The 19,894-nt window shown below is 38.8% G+C and overlaps 2 protein-coding genes and 1 long non-coding RNA gene across 12 annotated transcripts in view; 2 read left to right on the top strand and 1 right to left on the bottom strand.

The window, feature by feature from the left end:
* Positions 1 to 2,222: 2,222 nt before the first annotated feature.
* On the top strand, positions 2,223 to 9,722 carry CCDC28A (coiled-coil domain containing 28A). 6 transcript variants are annotated; one of them, XM_061624001.1, is made up of 6 exons: positions 2,224 to 2,324; positions 2,826 to 3,026; positions 4,219 to 4,382; positions 5,900 to 6,054; positions 6,869 to 6,891; positions 9,214 to 9,722. In XM_061624001.1, exons 2-6 carry the CDS (start codon positions 2,872 to 2,874, stop codon positions 9,266 to 9,268), a joined length of 552 nt encoding a protein of 183 aa, XP_061479985.1. In that variant the 5' UTR covers positions 2,224 to 2,324; positions 2,826 to 2,871; the 3' UTR covers positions 9,269 to 9,722. The 6 variants fall into 6 exon arrangements, with proteins under 6 accessions (XP_061479981.1, XP_061479985.1, XP_061479987.1 ...); XM_061623997.1 differs by lacking the exon at positions 9,214 to 9,722 and having other exon boundaries at positions 2,223 to 2,324; positions 6,726 to 6,891; XM_061624003.1 differs by lacking the exons at positions 6,869 to 6,891; positions 9,214 to 9,722 and adding an exon at positions 7,173 to 9,200.
* LOC133383382 (uncharacterized) overlaps positions 2,710 to 19,894 on the bottom strand; it is a 75,983-nt gene continuing 58,798 nt past the window's right edge. Inside the window, exon 3 of the long non-coding RNA XR_009762273.1 lies at positions 2,710 to 3,089. This is a non-coding gene — a long non-coding RNA (uncharacterized LOC133383382). The remainder of the gene's footprint in view (positions 3,090 to 19,894) is intronic.
* ECT2L (epithelial cell transforming 2 like) overlaps positions 11,658 to 19,894 on the top strand; it is a 71,670-nt gene continuing 63,433 nt past the window's right edge. For all 5 annotated transcript variants that reach the window (XM_061623983.1, XM_061623986.1, XM_061623984.1 and 2 more), the window contains exons 1-3: positions 11,658 to 12,606; positions 14,081 to 14,346; positions 16,186 to 16,298. In XM_061623983.1, the coding sequence (XP_061479967.1) occupies positions 14,173 to 14,346; positions 16,186 to 16,298 (287 nt within the window). In that variant the 5' untranslated portion in view covers positions 11,658 to 12,606; positions 14,081 to 14,172. The remainder of the gene's footprint in view (positions 12,607 to 14,080; positions 14,347 to 16,185; positions 16,299 to 19,894) is intronic.

The raw sequence follows: 19,894 nt of genomic DNA on the forward strand, positions 1-19,894 counted from the left end.
TGGATGGTCACCAACCTTTTGTTCGTTCTGTTTATGTAAGCACGTAAAAGCACCAATTCAGTTTGGCATCTGTAAATAATGATTCATTTTTATTAATGTCTGCTGCAACAATATAAAACAGAAAACCTCTTGAATTATGAAGTAAATTTATCCAAGAGTGCGAACATCTATACTGTGGACAAGAGGTTATTGTAAGGCCAGAATATGGAGAAACAGATTGGTTCCCAATCAGAAAAGGTATGAGATTGGTGTATTTTATCACCCTATTTGTTTAATCTATATGCAGAACATATCATACGGAAAGTGGGACTGGACCAAGATGAAGGAGGTGTGAAAATTGGAGGGAGAAACATCAATCATTTAAGATATACAGACAATACCATACTACTTGCAGAAACCAGTAATAATTTGAAACAAATGCTGATAAAAGTTAAAGAGGAAAGCACAAAAGCAGGACTACAGCTGAACATCAAGAAAACCAAAGTAATGACAACAGAAGGTTTATGTAGCTTTAAAGCTGACAACAACGACATTGAACTTGTCAAGGATCAATACCTTGGCACCGTCATTAAGCAAAATGGAGACATTAGTCAAGAAATTAGAAGACTAGAACTGGGGAGGGCAGCTATGAGATAGCTAGAAAATGTCCTCAAATGCAAAACTGAACTGAACACTAAAGTCAGGATCATTCAGACCATGGTATTTCCGATCTCTATGTATGGATGTGAAAGTTGGACAGTGAAAAAAGCAGGCAAAAGAAAAATCAAATCATTTGAAATGTGGTGTTGGAGGAGAGCTTTACGCATACCATGGACTGCGAAAAAGACAAATAATTGGGTGTTAAAACAAATTAAACCAGAATTATCACTAGAAGCTAAAGTGATGAAACTGAGGTTACCATACTTTGGACACATCATGAGAAGACATGATTCACTAGAAAAGCCAGTAATGTTGGGGAAAACGGAAGGGAGTAGAAAAAGAGGAAGGCCAAACAAGAAATGGATTGATTTCATAAAGGAAGTCACAGACCTGAACTTACAAGATTTGAACAGGGTGGTTTATAACAGATGCTATTGGAGGTCGCTTATGGTTTGCCATAAGTCGAAATCAACTTGAAGGTACATAACAACAACAAATGAACATTTTCATTTTCACCAGACTACATTCTGGAATCATTAGTAATTATACTTGAGAATATTATAGTTTCAAAGAGGTTATTATATATTCCTAATTCTCCTGTAGAAGTCTCTTGTAAAAAGGAAATCTTGTGTTTTCACTCCTAATAGGCAGTATCTTAGCAGATAAATCAAGGAATATTCATATATGCCTATCAAAGAAGTTCCATTCCTTCAAATCTAATTTAAGCCATAGCTGGGAAACTTTTCAAAAATAATCTTTGGCCCTAGTTGATGCAGCATGGGCACCTGGGCATTGAGAATTCCCATAGAGCATGATAGAACCCTGTTCTTGTCCCCACTAGCCTGTATATCATAGTAAGCAGGTCTTTGTGAGTCTCCCACATCCCCAGTCTCTTGTCCCTCTCTGTCTGATGCAACTTGCATGTATTCTGGAACATGAGAACTTCTGCTGAGGCAAATGTAGGGAGTGGATGTGGATTTGGGAAGTGTGTACAGCCCTTCATTTCTGTTAGTGCAGCAAGCCATTTACTTACGTGTATGCCCAGGCAAGGGAGGAGATAAAATGGCTCTACTGAGCCATATGAGAAGCCTCTGTATACAGGCTGTGCACTCACTGAGTGGATCAAAACCTTTTATTCAAAAGACCATGGGGGGGGGAGCCAAGCCTGTTAATGATATTCATCTTCTACAGTCAACTCAGATATGTAACTGTTGGGACTATCAGACTCAAAATACATACTTTCTGAGACACCATTCACTGTGCAAACTATAGGCTTCCTGAGGCTTAACTGGATCTTTAACTTGCTCCCAGGGCCTGCCCCAGCCTGCCCAGAGCCCCGGCACTCCTGCGATTCGAGGCAGCATTCGTACCGCGGAGCGCAGGGCGGGAGATCCCAAGCCACCTACCATTCTATCGCTTTACTTAACTTCCTCTGTGATATTTTTTCGGCAGCGCGCATTGCGCGCGCAAGTTTACCATCAATTAAGATGGCAGCCGAGGTTTCCCTAAGGGGCTAAAGCCTGTGCCGTCATCTTGGTTGATGGCACGCATGCGTGCTACACGCGTGCACTGCTGCCATCAACCAAGATGGCGGCAGAGGCTTCATCCCCTTAGGAAAACCTCGGCCGCCATCTTGCTTGATGGCAAACCTGCTCTCACAGCTGCAAAAAACAGCAGAGAGAAAGGTAGGTGAAGCGGGGGAATGGCGGGCGGCTCTGAAGCTTCTGTTCTGTTATCCGCGTCAGCAATCTTGCTGCGGATTGCGGAAGGGAAGCGCAGGGGCCCTCGGCCAGTGTCCCACCTGGCCGCGAGTGATCTCTGCTCTTTTCCTTAAACAGATTCAGAAATGTGATTTTGTGCATAATAAATACCAGCTTTAAGAGAGTAAATTTTGTTTACCTCGGTTTTATTTCGTGAGCGGAAGAAAGAATCAACTTTGTTTTAATCGTGCATTCCAGTCCCCTAAGCTTTTTCGTGAATATCAAGCCTAGGCACTTGGTGTTGTTTTTCTTAAACATACATATTTGAGACATTTATATTCTGCTTCCTAAGAACACTGTTGAAACACCTCACAGACATTAAACAAAAATAAAAATACTCTAAAATTAATATGTTAAATATTAATCCAACTTTTCATTGGCACAGTTAACTATATATATTCTTTAATCTCCTTCCCCCCTCCCCAGTACAGAAAAGTATTGACCGTATAGTACCAACGAATAATCTGTGAAAATGGAAGAAAGAAAAACCAAGAGGAGGAGTCCTAAATCATCCACTTCTCACATCACTCAGGTTGTCAATAAGAAAAACTCTGTGCCTGCTAGCAAAAGTACAGGGTTTTCAAATCCTCCACCGCAGCCATCTTTGCAGAGACCAAAGTTTAAAAGGTAAGTGGTCATATGTTGCTGGCTCTTGTCAACTTGCTGGCAGAATTGAGGCCCTATGCTTTTCTAGGAAGAGAAAAAATGAAGAGGTGATTCAGCCTGCATGTTATACCTACATAACTTGGAATAAGCCTCATTAAGCACAATGGCTTTTATTTCTGAGAAAGACATGTATAAGCTTGAATTGACAGTGGTCACTTTTAGCACTAAAGTTCCAACGAATCACAGAAGGAAAAAAAATTAACTAAAATACTTCAAAGAATTTTACTATTTATTCAATTTATCAGTTGTCTTTCTGCGACAAGGCATGCAAGGTGATATACAAGCATAAAATATAAAACCACAAAAACAAACAAACCAGAAATATTAAAAACAAACTTAGAATATAGAAAAATAGGGGGTTGTATTCAACTAAGTACGCAGATTAGTGATATTTATTAACTCAATGGGTCTACTCTGAGTAGGACTAGGATTGAATTATCACCCAGTAATCCTACAACTAAGGCCCATTCATAAGATTGAATAATAATTAAAGAAAATACTTTTTCCTCAAACAAATCTTGTGTATCTTATGGTAGGAAGTCAGTATTGTTCTTGATCTTGTTCACAATTTGTTTAAACTGCAGATACACATTTTCAGAATTCTGAGGTTGGCTGTTAGGCTTCTGTTAATTCTTTTCTAAAACAGGTTGTCTGAAATATGTTTCAAAAACAGGGATTGCTGATTATTGCGTGGATTACGCACATGGTTTGGATAGCTTTCAGTGAAACAATGAGACCCTTAAAAAGTTTCCCCTTAGAATTGTCAAACATTTTTTAAAGAAAGAAATCCCTGTCATTCAAGTGATTATCCCTATTCGATCATTAGGACATATCCTTTCTTAGCCATGAATTTGCCATGAAAATTTTGCATCATATCAGGTAGAGCTATTTTTCCCTTCTTAATAATGAAATGTGAAATCTAGAAAGGCTGTTTGTGCAATCAGGTTGCCATAACAGTAGCTTCAGAAGTTGATACTATGAATTGTAAATTAGAACACTAGTTTTGGATATAACATGATGGATTTGTTAATATGTATGTGTTTTTGTGTCAGGATGACTTTTTCTTTAAGGCATTTGTTAAGTTGAACATTCAAGATAGCAACAAAGCTGAGAGCAAATAGATGACTATAATTTTAATATCTTTTTTTCTCAGAGGCATGAAAGAGAAAGCCAAAGCACCAGGAACAGAAAGCAAAGGGGCACAGTCAGCTCCAATCCAGCACTCATTTCTCACTGATGTATCAGATGTTCAAGAGATGGAGAAAGGACTTCTGAGTCTTCTCAATGACTTTCACTCTGGCAAACTTCAAGCATTTGGTAACTTTGATGCTACTTCACATGAACAAACATTTCTTTCACATCTAAAAGCATAGGGTATAGCTGAAAGTCTGAGTGATTATAAGATATCAGACCAGATACTAAAATTATTCATACAAGTTGGGTGGAGTTTCACTAAACGTCTTCTCTCTGTAAACCTCCAGGGTTTCTGTGGCAGAGGGGGAAAGACAGTGGTACTATTGACAGACTTCAGCATAGCATCTTATCTTATACTACTGTAAATATTCTCATTCAGAAGCTGGTACAGTCCCTCACCATGCCTTGTCATGGTCCCTTTCAACCTCCATCTTGCCTCTTAGAAGACTTGAACCCTGTTCAGGTGTTTGCCTGAATGCGTGTAGGCTAAAAGAGGGGAAGGAACAGGGATGCACACGTATGCCTCACCCCAACCGCCATGTGCATCAGCCACACTTCAAACCTTTGCAGAAGGGAAGGTTTGATGGAAGAGTCTAAGCATGTTTGGCTGAATGTGCTTAGAATCCTCCCTGTGATTAGCCCTTATCAGAGTTCCGTTGCAAGGAGGAGACTAAGTGTGTTTGGTAAACATGCTTAGATCCTAAATGTGTTCACCAAACACACTTAGACTTCCCCTTTAAGACCTTCCCTCAGCATGGGAAGTTATGAAGTTCAGCCTGTATGCACATGGACATAGCACTCTGGGTACCTGAGAAAAAGCAACTTAGGGAAGAGAGTGAGTTACAGTGGCAAAAATGCCATGGGGATGGATTAAAAATCAATGCCACCAGTCTGTGCTTCCATTTCAGATTACAGTCTCTGCAGCTGTATTTTTTGTTTGTTTTAAAGAAAAGAAAAAGACGTGAGCCAATATAGTTTAAATTCTTATTTCTCTCACTTCCTGTGAAATGACCCTGCAGCATGTTTCATTGTCCTTGGGATGTTACATCAGGGCTGGAAAGTAGGGTACATACATTACAAAAAATATAGCTCACTATTTTCAGATGCACAGAAATTGCAATATAGGGGTGTGGACCAATACCCTCCATTGCTTTTATCTCCCCCTGGAACATAAATATTTTATACTGGGGTGTCCTGATAGTTAATTCATAAAATGATTGCAGAGAGATTGTGAATAGAAGTTGGAGAGAGGGTGGAGCTGGAAGACCAGTAGCCTAGGGAAGGGCAAGTTTAGCAGAATATTAGCATGACTGGGAAAATGTTGATTAAGAAGTTAAAATGAATACAAAGGGGTGGAATAAATTTTGAATATATTTCTATCATCAATATTCTGCAAATAACTTTCTGTTAGAGATCCTAATTGCTCATGAAACAAGATTCAGTCTAAGCACAGAAGGGTGGAAGTCCTTGACCTTAATATATCAATATTCATCTTCATAGTAAGAAAAAAAAACTAAGTGGATATGTTCTGATCTGGGTAAGAACATTTGTAGTTATACTGGTATAAGTATAAAAGATGATGTACTATTTTATCACTGTCAGATCTTTGATTTGATAACTCTGTATTCTGATTATTTCAGGAAATGAATGTTCCATAGAGCAAATGGAGCACGTAAGAGGAATGCAGGAGAAGCTGGCTCGCTTGAATCTAGAGCTTTATGGGGAGTTAGAAGAACTTCCTGAAGATAAAAGAAAACTAGCTAGTGACTCCAATCTGGATAGATTGCTGACAGATGTAAGTGTAATATGCTTCCATGCAAAGTGCTGGTTAGTACCTATAAAACTCTAAATGATTTGGATTTGGGGCACCTCCTTTCATATTGTTTGCAGCCCAAAGTCTGATGAAGAGGCCCTTCTCTGCATCCCAGCATGGCTGGATGCTAGATTAGTTGGGATACTTGAAAGGCCTTTTCTTTAGCCGTCCCATAGTTATGGAACTCTCTTCCATGTGAGGTTTTTCTGGCTCCTTTTCTTTTTAGTTTTTGGCACCAAGTGAAGACAGTTTTGTTCAGGGTGGCTTTCTATTAATGTTGGTATTTAAAGCTGACTCTTTAATTATCTGCTATACCGGTTCTGGTTTTTGCTTCCTTTTTTGGCTTTTGATTGTTTTGTTGTATTTTGAATGTTATCTTGAATGCCTTGAGAACTGCTTTGTTAAGTGAAAGATTAGGATAAAAAAAGAGAAATGAACTTTAAGTAATTGTCATCAGGTAGGAAACAAAGTTTCTGTGAGTGGAACCAGATGCTTCTGATTGGGGGGGGGGCACACAATTTTTGCCATTTTGCCTTTCCCCTGCAGTATTCTTTGCCCTCTGAAAAGCTGCTCCAGAGGGTTGGGGACGAACCTCTGAAAAAGTATAGTGTCAAATGCAGCAATAAATTGTGTTCTCCCTCCCTTTTCTCCAGTGTAAGCCTTCACTGGATCTCAGTCCTTTCTGTGAATGGAAGGAGCCCTTCTGTTTGCCAGAGGAGCACTCTGGGCCCAACTAATTGACACTTGTCTACATAATTTATCACTAGCATGCTGATTCTGTTTTCTTGCTCTGCAGCTGGAAGAACTGAATTCTTCTATGTATCCTTTTTCTGAAATGGCCTATCTTGACAAAGCAAGTGTTAATTGCCCAAATTGTACACCTCAATTTAAGCAGATTGTAATGATGAGTTAAACAACTCGGCATCAGTTCAACACCTCAAGCACCTTTTTTTAGCCTGTACGCTTGAACTCTTCCAAGTTTTTAATCTTGTTTTACAAATACATTAGAAATTTATTATTATATTTATATATCCTGCCTTTCTTCGAAGGAGCTCAAGGTGGAGCATGTCACTCTCTCCCTCTCCATTTTATCCTCGCAGGCTGAGAAGCAGTGACTAGCCCAAGGTCTTCCAGTGAGCATCATTAGCAAGTGGGGATTTCAACCCCAGTCTCCCAGGTTTTACTCCAACACTCTAACCACTTCACCACACAGGCTCTCAAGTGCATTATTAATTCCCCAAAAGTGAGATCAAAAATCATCTTGTGTATTTTGGGGTTCTCAAGGTATACATTGTGAATGTTTAGAAGAAATTGCCACCAGAAGCCTGGTTTATTTCTTAATGAAGAAGTATGACTGAAATGGACACCCAAGTTGATATTTTTATTAGTTCTTAATACAGAGATCCCCAAACTTTGCAGCAATTTTACGTGAACATTACAATCATTTAAAAATATCTAGCTGTAAGAAGGATATAATGTTTGGATATAAGAATAGAAAAATATATAGTAGTTAGATGTATCCAAAATATTAAAAGGGGTGAAAACTGCTGAATGCTTATAAATTTGCTTTTAAAAAAATGAAATCTATGGGGAACCTCCAGCCTGGGGGCCTAATTAGGCCTTCTGGGACTCTTGAGGTTGGCCCACCAGGCCATTTGGGGCAAACCACACCCATCTTTCCCCCGCCTGATGTCATATGATATCAAAAATGGGAAAGTTCAAACAAGAATTCAAGCAACCTCTGCTTGAATTCAAAAAGTGCCAGATTCAAGCTGGGGCTGCAAAGGAAGACTCTTACGATGTTTGGTGACTGACAGATAGTTGGGCTACCCATCTGTCAAAGTGGCTTGTGGTGGGTTGGCCACTTCTAGACATGGCAGGGTTCCCCACCCTTGTCCTGTTTAAACGTGTCAGCCCATCTTTCAGAAATCAACTGCAGGTCCTTTGATGAGACATATCAGTTGGATCACTGGTGCTGAGAGGATCTAAAGGTAGTTCCGATGTCTTCTCTGTTCTTTTCTCATGTACTATTTGGTTTGGGTTTTTTCTCTTTAAATTATTTCCTTTTTCCTTATCTTGTCTTGCTGTTTTTCCATTCTTCATATACATGAGCAACTCCTTCTTATGGTGCACACTATTTTCTACACACAGCATATGTAGGCATACTATTATTATTTTTCTTGATTTTTACTAATGTCTCTTCTTTTAGCTGAATATCTTTGCACACACTCTGCACATACATCTCGCCAATTTCAAGTTGCTTCTCCTTCGTCTCCTCTTTCGGGCAGCAGTGTGCTAATTTGCCTCAGAAGACCTGATACCATTACTTTATGCCCTACAACAGTATTCTCTCAGTGTTCTGAGCAGGAGTTCTTTATGCTTGTATTAATCCTTATATAATTCATGAATCATTTGAGATAGTGTGGTTAGTGGCTTGGACCACATACCCACTCAGCCATGAAGCTGACTTAAATGCATTATGTGGTGTTGCACAATTTTTTTCTTAACTTGGAATAACAGTGGCTGGAGGAGAATTAAAATAGTGTGGGGGTAGGGAGGATTTAGCCTTTTCACCCTGCACTGTGGTCCTGGTGAAAATTGCCCCTCAAGCTGCTATTTGGCTCCAAGAGCAGCATTTTGTCTGAGCTATATGGGAGCTTTAGAGGGGGAGTGGGGAGAATTTTTGGTTGGGATCACAGCATAGAAGGGTGAGGAATTTTTTTATATATTTAAAAAATCCTTCCTCACCAAGGTCATGATCAGACCCTCCTTGGCTGCCACTTAAAAGTTAAAATACTGCAGTGTAACTAAACTGTGCATTTAATGTAATGTGCCGTTAGGCAACACCAAGAAAAAGGGCCAATCTTGTGATGATAAAACAGGAAGCAGGGAGCCATGTATGCCATCCTAAGGGCCTTGCAAGAAAGAGGCAGATAAAAATGTCATAAACAATATGGTTGTGTAAGAAAAATAAACCCATGAAGTATTTTTCGTATGTTCCTGTGGCTCTTTAATGGCTAGAGAAGCTGAGACTTATTATCTTAAATATTGCTGTTCCCAATGTCCATGTCATACCAGAAAAAACATAAGACTTTTATAGCTTAATCTTGTGAGACATAATTCCTTAACTGTTTGTTTCAGACAAAAACTTCATTTAGCTGATGTTCAAGATGTTCCAAACACCAGCACAAGCTAAAACACAGCTTTTTGTTTGTTTGTTTTTGGGAATCCAGGGTGTCTTATTTAATTTCCAGTGGACTCTCTTTCTTGCTTCTGCAGCAAAGTATTCATATGCAAGCAAACATCTTCACACATTCCTCTCAGCAGATATGAGTTCTGCAAACTTACCAGGTTTGGAGTCTAGGGTACGGGATGGCCATGTCTTGCTGCTATGCTTTGTATTATTGCCTTATCCACAGTGGAGTGTTTGGAAAACTTGAAAATGCAGTTTTATGCTCAGTACTCAGATGATTTTAAGTTCTATATAATTTATAATGTAACATAACTAAGACTAAATTAGTAATGGAGTATGGTGTTCCTGCTGTTTTCCCACAATGTAGACAATTGTCGTACTTGTTGGTGTGGTTGGCTGTTGATGCTGTTTATTAAGTGTTTAATTTATTTCAGCAATAAAATAATTCTAAAGATTACTAGTATTCTTTCCATAGAAACTATTAACATGCCTAGTGCTAAGAGGTTCTTTAATTGTGGGTTCTTCTCTTTTTTGGAGGGGTGGGGGAGGAACTATACCACAGTTCGCATTGAAATTCTTATTTTATTTTTAATGCGTAACCTGGAAACCTATGTTTTTAAAATAATTACAAAGTCATAAGTTTAATGAAAATGAATGAAAATGAAAAATCACTACTTATTTAAACAAACGTATAACATGGTTTACTTGGAAAACATTCTCAAGCACTGGACTCCCTTGCGTATTTTCAAGTGTGAAAGTACAGGGGTGTGCCACACAAAATCACCATTCCAGTCATTGGTGTCTAATTAGTCTTTATGTCTGTTATTTGACTGATTATTTTCAGATGATTGGCAGAGTGGAAGGTAAAAACCAGGATGCCACATGTTTGCTGTGGTGTGAGAGAGTCACTGGTTTCATGTGATGATTAAAGTTGCCATAATGTGTTTGATAAAAATGAAACCAAAGATCATTAACAGTATTTTCCAAATCTGACACTAGTGGAGCTTATTTGGTTTCCGCTCTCTGAATCTGGAGGTCACAGGGGCTTTTTATTTAAAAAGCTTAGATCCTGCCTTTTTCAAAAAAGAACTCAAGGTATAACGTATTAAACTGTATAAAAACAAAACCACAAAACTGATTAAGCTTCTGTCATAGCACAACACCCTAAACATAGGGAACTAAAGCTTCCAATAAACAGCAATCCAGAAGACCGAAAACAATATGAAAATAAAATTCTGCCACGTCGGTCTGAAACTATTATTTTGAGATCTTTATTCTTTTTCAACTCTTAATCTTCATAAAAACCACAAGTTATCAAAATAAAAAAGCACAGAAGTCAACATATATATAATCACTTTTTCAATACAGCTGTGTGGTGTTGATTGGTATTTTTTAAGTAGTCTTGTAACAAAAGTTCTGTCTGGATGACGAATTTCAATTAAGTGCTGAGGATTATACTTTTGGCATATATCAACTTTATATAAAACGTTTAAGAAGTAAAGGAAAGAAGTGACTTACATACAAAAGCATTGCAGCTGGAGTGCTTTACATATATTTTCTTACTAATCCATACAACGTCCCTGTAAGAGGCTATGATTATTCTGTGTGTAGCTGTGCAATGTGTGTATTCTGCAACTGTATAGTTCTAATTCTATCATGGGCCTTAAATATATTTACATGAAAGAAAAACTACACAAATTAGTTGCCACATTTGTTTTGTGCCCTAGATTTCTTTTTATTTATAGCACTAAAATCTAACTATTCTGTTGTCTGGCAGAATTGGTTCTCAGTTAATTCAGACCATAGTGATCGGAGGCATAGGCGTTCAGTCTGAAATTTTTTTGAATGACCCCATCCCATCTTGCACTAGCGCTGCCTGTCATGTTATGACATCAATGATGTGGAATTTCTGCAGTAGTATTGGATGTTCACGGCAGTGTCTGCTGCTAGCGGTACAGAAAATCCATGTCATTGGGACTACCATGAGAGAAGGTGGGCTTCATATCATGGCATGATTTGGAGAATCATAAAAGGGAAGCAACTTGCCACACAGCAGAGATAACATTTTCTGATCCATAGTTCACCTTCAGTAGCTTAGATGACTCTAAAGGTCCTTTTTCAGATTTTGGATCCAAAGAAAAACAGGCAAAGTCCTGCTTGCATACTAGCCTTCACACTCCCCCTCCCCAGTACAACCTCTTTCATCCCCCAATATGACACCTCTGAAGGTCAGGGGAGTTTTTGAAATGGCATATGATGAGATGGGGGGTGCAATTGTGGTACGTGGAATCTGCTTACACGAGGAGGTATTTCTGATTTCCACTTAGGTGTGTTTTGTTCATTCAAGTGGCTCTTTGGATTCAAGCAAATGTTCTTAAAGAAGATGGTGATAATCCTACATAGGAGATAAGTCTGCAGGTGTTTGCTTGGGCTTTTGATCAAAATAGTAGATGCTAATTAGTTTCAAGAGACTACTGGACAGTAGTACAGTGGAGCATATTTATGTCCTGAGTCATGGTTTACTATTTTGCTATTACAGCTTGGTTGTTTGGATAGGGCAGGGGTGAAGAACCTTTGCAGCCCAAGAGCTGCATTTCATGGGACATCTTCCAGAGATCACATGATGGTTGAGGTCAGAGACAAAAGTGAGTGGGCAGTGGGGGTGATTGACCTTTCTACAGCAGGCTACATTCCAGCTGCACAAAACCTGGAGGTTTAGAACACATCTCTCTCCATTCAGGCAAGCAAGAGGCAGTATCACAGTACAAAGACATATTCCAGCTAGACAAAAGCACTCAGGGAGCAGGGCCAGTGAGGGGGTCACCTGGAGAGGGCAAGATAGAGAGGACTGGAGGTCTGTATTTGCTCTCATCCCAATATAGAATAATTGGAAGGGTTGTTACATTTTTTTCCTTGCAGGGCTCCCATGCCTTTAGCAGCTACTTAAGAGGCAGAAATCAACACAGGCAGAAACCCCTGTTGTTGGATCTCCATTTAGGACACGCTTCACCTGCTGTTTTCTGTGAAATGCGTGGGAGTCCTTCCAGAAGAAAAGGTGACATCCAAAGAAATGTTGACTGACAGCCATACTGCTTGAAGGAGACTAAAATCCAACATAAGTAGACTTAGAATTAGCCCAGAATGAGAAAAGAATCTTTGCCTCTGATTGTGCCTCAGCCAGTCTTGGCTGTAAGCCCAAAGTGCATTGTGTTGTGCACTTTGGTTCCTATGGCGATGTGAGGAAGTACTGCATGTCAGCCAATCCTACAGCAGTCTGGGCTTTCATACAGCAGGTCTCTGGTGGCTTCCTCACAGGCAAAAAACCCCAAACGTTTCCTGAGGTAATCGCATTTTTCTGATACTCTATTTTGTTCATATGGGGTGGGGGTGGTAGAAAATACATTGCTTTTGTGTGAGTTTTTAAAAAGTGCAGGAGTTGACAACTGGCTCCCTTCTGACAGGCTCCAGAAGAAAAAGGAATTAAAATCAAGCTTGTTTCACTGTAATAATCCCAGGGTGGTACACAAATAATTAATTGGTGACACGGTTAATTATTAGAAAATCTGAGAATTGCAATTGGAATAATCTGAGAGCCAAGAGATTAGCTGTGGGTGCTCTAACATTAATTTTGGTGCTTTGCCATGTTCTAGAAACAAAGGAAGCTTCTTTATATGGAGGCGGACCATTGGTCCATCTCACTCAGTACTGTCTACACTGACTGGTAGTGGCTCTCCAGCATTTCAGGCAGGGATCTCTCCCGACCATCCTACCTAGAAATGGTGGCGATTGAACCTGGGACCTTTTACATGTGAAACAGATGCTCTACCAAGATGAGCTACAAAGTGAAGGATAGAGGAACCAGAAACTTAAGCAATACAAGGAAATATATGGAACATAAAGTTGTTCATAGTTTATGTTCCAAATATACGGAACATAAAGTATGTCCAGCTTTAAAAAAGGTTTTTAAACTCATCTTTTTGTACTTTTGTCCCATTTTAATAAATGCCTAGTACCTCCCATAGAAAACTGCCTTGTAATGAGTCCGACCCATTAGTCCATCTAGCTCAGTAATGTCTACACTGACTGGCAGTGTCCCAAGGTTTCAGACAGAACACTTCCAGCATTACCTGGAGATGCCGGGGATTGAACCTGGGACCTTCTACATGCAATGCAGATGCTCTACTACTGAGCTATGGTCCTTCCCCTAATTATTAATACGTAGGATGCTAACTCCCATTATTGTGTAACATACTTTTAACGATTTCCAGAGTAAAAGCTGTTTTACACTGCAATCCCAAGCCATGTCTACTCAGAAGTAAGACCTGTTGAATTCAATGGGGCTTACTTCCAGGTAAGTAAAGTTGGTATTACAGCAGCCTTAGTCTCTTGCAGCATAACCAGCAAGGAGTATTGTGGCATCTTAAAGGCTAACAAATTTATGATGACATAATACAAATGTTACTTTTTAAGGTGCCACAAGCCTGTTTGCAGTTTAATTACAACCCTATAAGGACCATATTTTTATGGGGCTTTACCTTCTTTCTCCCTCTCCCTCTATCTCATGTTTCAAATTTATTTTAACCAATATGAACAGATTATTAAGGGAGAAGAGCAGGAGAATTTTGATGAAAAAATCAGATTCACAGTCCAAATGCTTCTCTGCCTTCTAGGGCTGGAGTGATTGGGATGCACATTTGAATCACATTTTATTTATATATTTTATTTATTATTTGATTTATATCCCGCCCTTCCAGTAGGAGCCCAGGGCGGCAAAAGTGCTAAAACCACATTTTGAACCTGATGTTTACTTTCCAGGAAGAAGTCACTCCTGTTTCTAGGAGGCCTGTCTGTCTGAAGTGTGTAGTTGTAGCACTATTAGCCGAGGAAATTCTGCAACTGCTTCTACAATGACTACAACTTACTCAATACACACCCCACACAGTGTTAAACAATGGCATTTGGAAAGCTTGGGGCTCCTTGCAGAAGGTAGGGAGAGTCTAAATCAAAATCAGACTGCAGAAATCTTGAAGACACGATTCAGTACTTGGACACCTATTGAAAATAAATCTCTTAACAATCAGGTAAGTGAAAGTCTACTGAAGTCACACAAATTATTATTTTAATCACTGTGCCTTTGGCCCTCATCTTACTCTTTCCACAACTTACATGACTCCCCCAAATGCATATTGATTTATACTTTCATAATATGAATAGGAAACACTTAATGTTTTCAGATAAAATTAATCGTACATGTCCATGACATTACAGCACGTGTGCCTGACAGCCAATGACTTCAAAAATGAGTGGCAGGATCTCTGTCCAACTTCTGTCATCTGGCTCCTCCTGAACCTTTCCCTCCAGGTCATTCTCGAAATGCTACGTGCAAGATTGTCACAATGGCAGCCCCTAGCTTAGGAAATGCCAGCAATAAATGGCTGCTGCAGGTCAGGACTGATCTGAGGGATCTTTGACCTGTGGCATCTACACTGTAACCTAATCTACTTGATATCACTGAGTAAGTGTAGTCCCATGATGTCAGTTTTATCATGTTGCAGTGCAGTGTCTTACTTCCATTTTTCCCCATAGCAAAAAAATGGATTTTAAGTGGAAATCTCTTCAATAATTTTTACTTGGAAATATTGAGAAGTTTTTTGTAGTAGATTTGCATAATTGCTCCATTTTAAAAAATATTTTTACTGGGCAAGGGAAATTTGGAATGTCAACCATTATTAGGCCTTCTGGGGGCCTATTTTTTATTTATTTATTAGATTTATATCCTGCCCTTCCTCCCAAGAGGAGCCCAGGGCGGCTTCACATGGAAAGTTGCTTCACATGGAATGCTGTCCTCTGTTAAATGTTAACATAGGATGTTGTTTCAATTCTGGAGATGATGGCCAGATACCAATAATCAGCATTGCTTTAAATTCTGCAAATCACTACTCCAAAAATACTGAAGTGCTTTCATTTGCAATGCACCAAGGCTTGGTATAATGTCTGTTTGACTATTCTTTATAGTTGGAACAACTAGAAGAGATTTTTCCAACTTTTTTCTTCAATCAATTCTGAAGAAGAAATTGTCAGAGCACCTGATTATTTTTCCACCCCGTTATTAGCCCCAAACAGTGTAAGAATAAATATGAATATCTTCTCATGTATGCTTAACCTTTGACCAGAAAGGGAACAGGAAATACATTAATTTAGGGCAGAAGTGAGATTTTGAAAAAAGACATTCTAGCATCAGAGCTGTGGAGCTTGCTATTCACATGATACTCTTTTCCAGCAATTATAAAACGCTGCACAACAACATAGCCTCATCAGAAGCCCAAATAATATAAATTAGACATCCTGTTTCTTTTCACCTAGAGTAGCCTTCACCTACTTGGTGCTCTCCAGATGTTTAAATGTTTTGGTCTACAATTTCCCATCAACCCAGCCAGCTGAGGCTGATGAGAACTGTAGTCCAAAACAACTGGAGGGCACCAAGTTGGCAAATGCTGACCAAGAGAATGCATATGTGTTACGGATCACTTCCCATGTCAGTATAGTAATGAGTTCAACTCTCATCTGTGAGAACTGTGTCCACACAAAGGTGCACTTGGTTTTCTCTTTTTTGTATGTGTGTGTCCATTGTATGTACATTCTCAAAGGAAAGATGTTTAATGTCCAAATTATATGGTGGTCGTTCTTCTCTCAGAAAAGAGACTGACTGCTGCTTAAATCGGATTGGTAACACTGGGGGAATTTCATAATGGCATTTTCCTGCCACTGAGCTGCACTTCCTAGAAATGTTCAGTGAAAGGGAAGTGTATAAAAAGATGACTCTATCTATGTAAGGATATAAAAGATGAGAGCCAAAGAAAACACTATGTCTTTTAGTGTTACGGAGCTGTCCTTTGAGAAAAACCTGTGATTTTGTTCAGCTCTTTCAGGAAAGAGTCAGACTCATAAGCCACTGGTTTGATCTCTGGACGGACAAGCAGCGCAAGCAGTTTCTCCATGGGATATTGATCAAGTGCAATAGGTCACAAATGAAGTAAGTGAGCCACAAGTTATTTTCTCGGTTGTGTTTTGTGAAAAGGAAAAGTAGGTTCCATAGGATGCCTGCTGTAAAAACTGAACTTTTACCCAAACTAGTGCTTGCACCTTTGTAGAGTCCAGCGTCATCATCGGCTGGTCTTCACATAAAGTGAAACATTTGTCTGTATGGATCCAAATGTGGGAGCTGAGGCCACACTGTGTTCTTGCAAGATGTGTAATTAAAAAAAAAAGAATTTATTTATTCAAATTTTGACAAAAGGAAAAGGACAAAAAGGAAAAATAATAAGGAAAAGGAATACATTATAAATTAAATTAAACCTTACTAGAAATTAACATTAAAAAGTAAAATAGGAGCATTTAATGGAGCATTGATGTATCATTAGATTATACAAAGAAAGGTATAATTTTATATCAAAGAAAGAGGAGAGTGTTTATAAAGATGTTTCACCACACATTCTGATACAACAGTATAATTAAATAAATTCTATAAATCCATTATACAATTACATAAGGTAAAGGAATATACTTAACCCAACATGTCTCCCCATAGAGAGGCCTGGGTTCTGGGGGGTGCAAAGAACAGTCATGTTCTTTGCTGGCAACAAATTGTATGAAATGGAACCATTTATTATACAAATTATCTTTCTTAGTGGGGTCTCTTCTTCCTTTTTGATTGTTCAGTTAATTTTTCCATTGTCCAAATTTGCTTATACCATTCCTCAATCAAATTGCAGGTGCTGTACTTCCAATTTCATGCAATGATGATACATGCCACAACTAACAAGGAGATTAATACATCCTTGAAAAGCACTGTACCAGGAAAAAAATGATAGTAGTGCTATGAGAGGGTCTGAGATAAGGACCTGCCCAGTGATAAGGTATATTTTGTAAAACACTTCAGTCCAAAAATTCCGCAATTACTGGGCATGTCCGCCACATGAGATAGTATGTATCTGGCTCCCCACACCCTCTCCAACAGATGCGGTTGCTGTTCCTAGTGATTCTACTAAGTGTGTGTGGAGTCGAGTACCATCTGTGTACTAACTTGAATGAATTTTCCCTCCATTTAGCAGAAGAGGAGTGGAATGTGTTCTTGTTGCATAATTTGTTCCATTTAATAGGATCTATCTCCATGTTTTATCGTGTTCCCATTGTTGTTTGAAATTATCTAAGAAGCCAATTGTTTCTGACGAAAGAATTTTGTAAAGCCCTGAGAGTGTGCTTTTATCTATGTTGTTCAAAAAAATGCTCAAATGATGTGAGCGTTGTTTTTTCACAGAAGGGATGGAGAGAAAATGTTGAATCTGATCTGTATCCATGTACAGATGTTTTTTCAGTTTTCCTTTGAGTTGTACTTGTGTGATTGGGAAAGTGTTGGGTTAAAGATTCCTAATGGTACAGAGACTCTGTGGTTCCTGTTCTTTAAATTGTATGAATTTGTCCAAGTGATAGAAGAGAGGGTGGTTTAGGATAGGTTTTAGAAGGGATTGGGAGGAGAAAGTCTCTTCCCCCACCCCTCCCGGTTTTCCATATTTCCAAGTCAGCCAGTAAAAATGGATTGTCAAGCAAGTCCAGATTTTTGTTCACTTGCAAGCTGAATAGTAGTGCCCTAATCCTATTTTCCCATACCTTTGGGCGTTCCATATTAAACCAAGAACGTGCTATGATATATGCTCGTTTCCCCCAGCATTGTTTCTTTATATAAAATGGTGTGTTGTAGTCGTGGTTCTTTACCTCATGTATAAGTGAGAGGCAGATTTTTTTGCCATTTTTTTTACCTTAATAGAACATTAGTGGGGTGGTCTGAAACAGAAAAAGAAATTTTGGTAATCTAACCATCTTGACTGCCATGATGTGCCCCAGCCATGGTAGTGGTATATCTTTCCATTCATGCATCATTTTTTAAATATCCTATAATAAGGGCTTATAGTTAAGTTCCTCTGCTTAAATACTTTGGTATCATTTGGATGATAAATATTTGAAGGGTATGGGCATAGTTTCAATTTTGTTGTATTTTTTGTTGTGAATTTGGAGCCAAATGTAAACATATTTCTGATTTAGTTAAATTAATTTGTAGTCCAGCCAATTCACCATATTGTTTTATGAGCTCAATTAGTTCCAGGCTAGTTACCATAATGATGATGTTGTCCACACAAAATTTATAGATGGCTTTGTTCTTTTATCTGAATTCCTTTAATAGTAGGCTCCATTTGAAATGCATTGCCTAAGGCAAAAAGCAGGGGCAACAATGGGCATCTCTGTGCAGTGTCTTTGGCAGTGTTGAACCATTGTGAGACATCTCTATTTACTTGTACTCATCGTTGTGAGTTTTCATATAAACACTGTGTAGTGGAGATAAAGGTATCACCAATGTTCATTTTTTAAAGGACCATAAATAGAAACTTCCAGATTAATTTGTCAAATGCCTTACTGGTGTCCAGTGACAAGATTGCTTTTTTGGAATGTTTCCCAAAGAACACTGCTGAAGAGCCTCTGGATTGGATCTATAATAGTTCTGTCTCTCACATATCCAACCTGATCAGGATGAAGATATTGACCCTGGCCAACCTCTCTGACAGTATAGCTGTGAAGAGCTTCACATCAATATTGATAAGAGAGATTGGCTAGTAGGACGTCACCAATTCTCCACTCTTAGTTGGTTTGAGTATGACAGCTATATGGGTCTGTTTCCACGTCTGTGGAACTTAACCTCCTGTTAGTATGTCATTAAATAATAGATACAGGAAGGGACCCAGTTCATGTTTTGAAGTCTTCTAAAAAAAAGTCCTACATAGCCATCCATTCTAGGTGTTTCACCTGGTTTCAGTTTTTTATTGCTTGTTCCATTTTGGGTATCTCTATGGGGGTGTTAAGCATCTATGTGTGCTCTGGTGAAAAAGGAGCCATTCCAACTTGGGATAAATAACTTTCAATTCTGCTTTCATCAAATTCTGTCAGGGCATACAACTTTTGTCAAAAGCCTCTGAAACTGGTGAGCAATTTTATCAGTTCCATGTTTTTCTCCTGCAGCTACACACTGACCATAATCTTCTATTTCCTTTTAAAAAGTGATTGCCCAGGAGTTTTGAGGTGGTGTTATGTTCTTAGTAGTGCTGATTTGTGTACTGTAGTGAGGTTACTATGCTGCTAGTTCTAGGGCTTTAAGTTCAATTCTTTTTCTTGTTAATATCTGGAAAACTCTTGGTACTATTATTCCTCTTACATCAGTCCTCCACCGTTTTTATTTCATCCAGAAGTTGTTGTTTTGCTTTTTTGTTTGTTTTAATGATTCTGCTTTGTTCAGATATGAAAGAACCCATTAACACAGCTTTTAAGAGTATCCCATAAAAGGGATGGTGGCTATTGTTCAGGTATTTCAATTTTTAAAATATCTTCTAGAACTTTTCTTTTGTGAGGAAATTTTCAAGTAGCAACAGGCTTAAGCAGCAGATAAAATTTACTTGGGTGAAGCCAGTTCCAGAACTGCATTTATAGGGCGTGATCAGAGGGTATGATGAAACCTATGTTTGTGGGTTTCAATGTGTGTGAAAACATGTTAGAAACAAGGATACAATCAATTATAGTGTAAAT

The sequence above is a fragment of the Rhineura floridana genome, chromosome 4 (genome assembly GCF_030035675.1).
Source record: "Rhineura floridana isolate rRhiFlo1 chromosome 4, rRhiFlo1.hap2, whole genome shotgun sequence".
In the NCBI taxonomy this organism is placed as follows: domain Eukaryota; kingdom Metazoa; phylum Chordata; class Lepidosauria; order Squamata; family Rhineuridae; genus Rhineura; species Rhineura floridana.

Coding starts and splice junctions, on each gene's coding strand:
- CCDC28A (XM_061623997.1), top strand. CDS start 2,872: ATGGAAGAAAGAAAAACCAAGAGGAGGAGTCCTAAATCATCCACTTCT. Junction 3,027..4,218: donor CAGAGACCAAAGTTTAAAAG/GTAAGTGGTCAT, acceptor TTTTTTTCTCAG/AGGCATGAAAGAGAAAGCCA. Junction 6,055..6,725: donor TGGATAGATTGCTGACAGAT/GTAAGTGTAATA, acceptor CCTTTTCTCCAG/TGTAAGCCTTCACTGGATCT.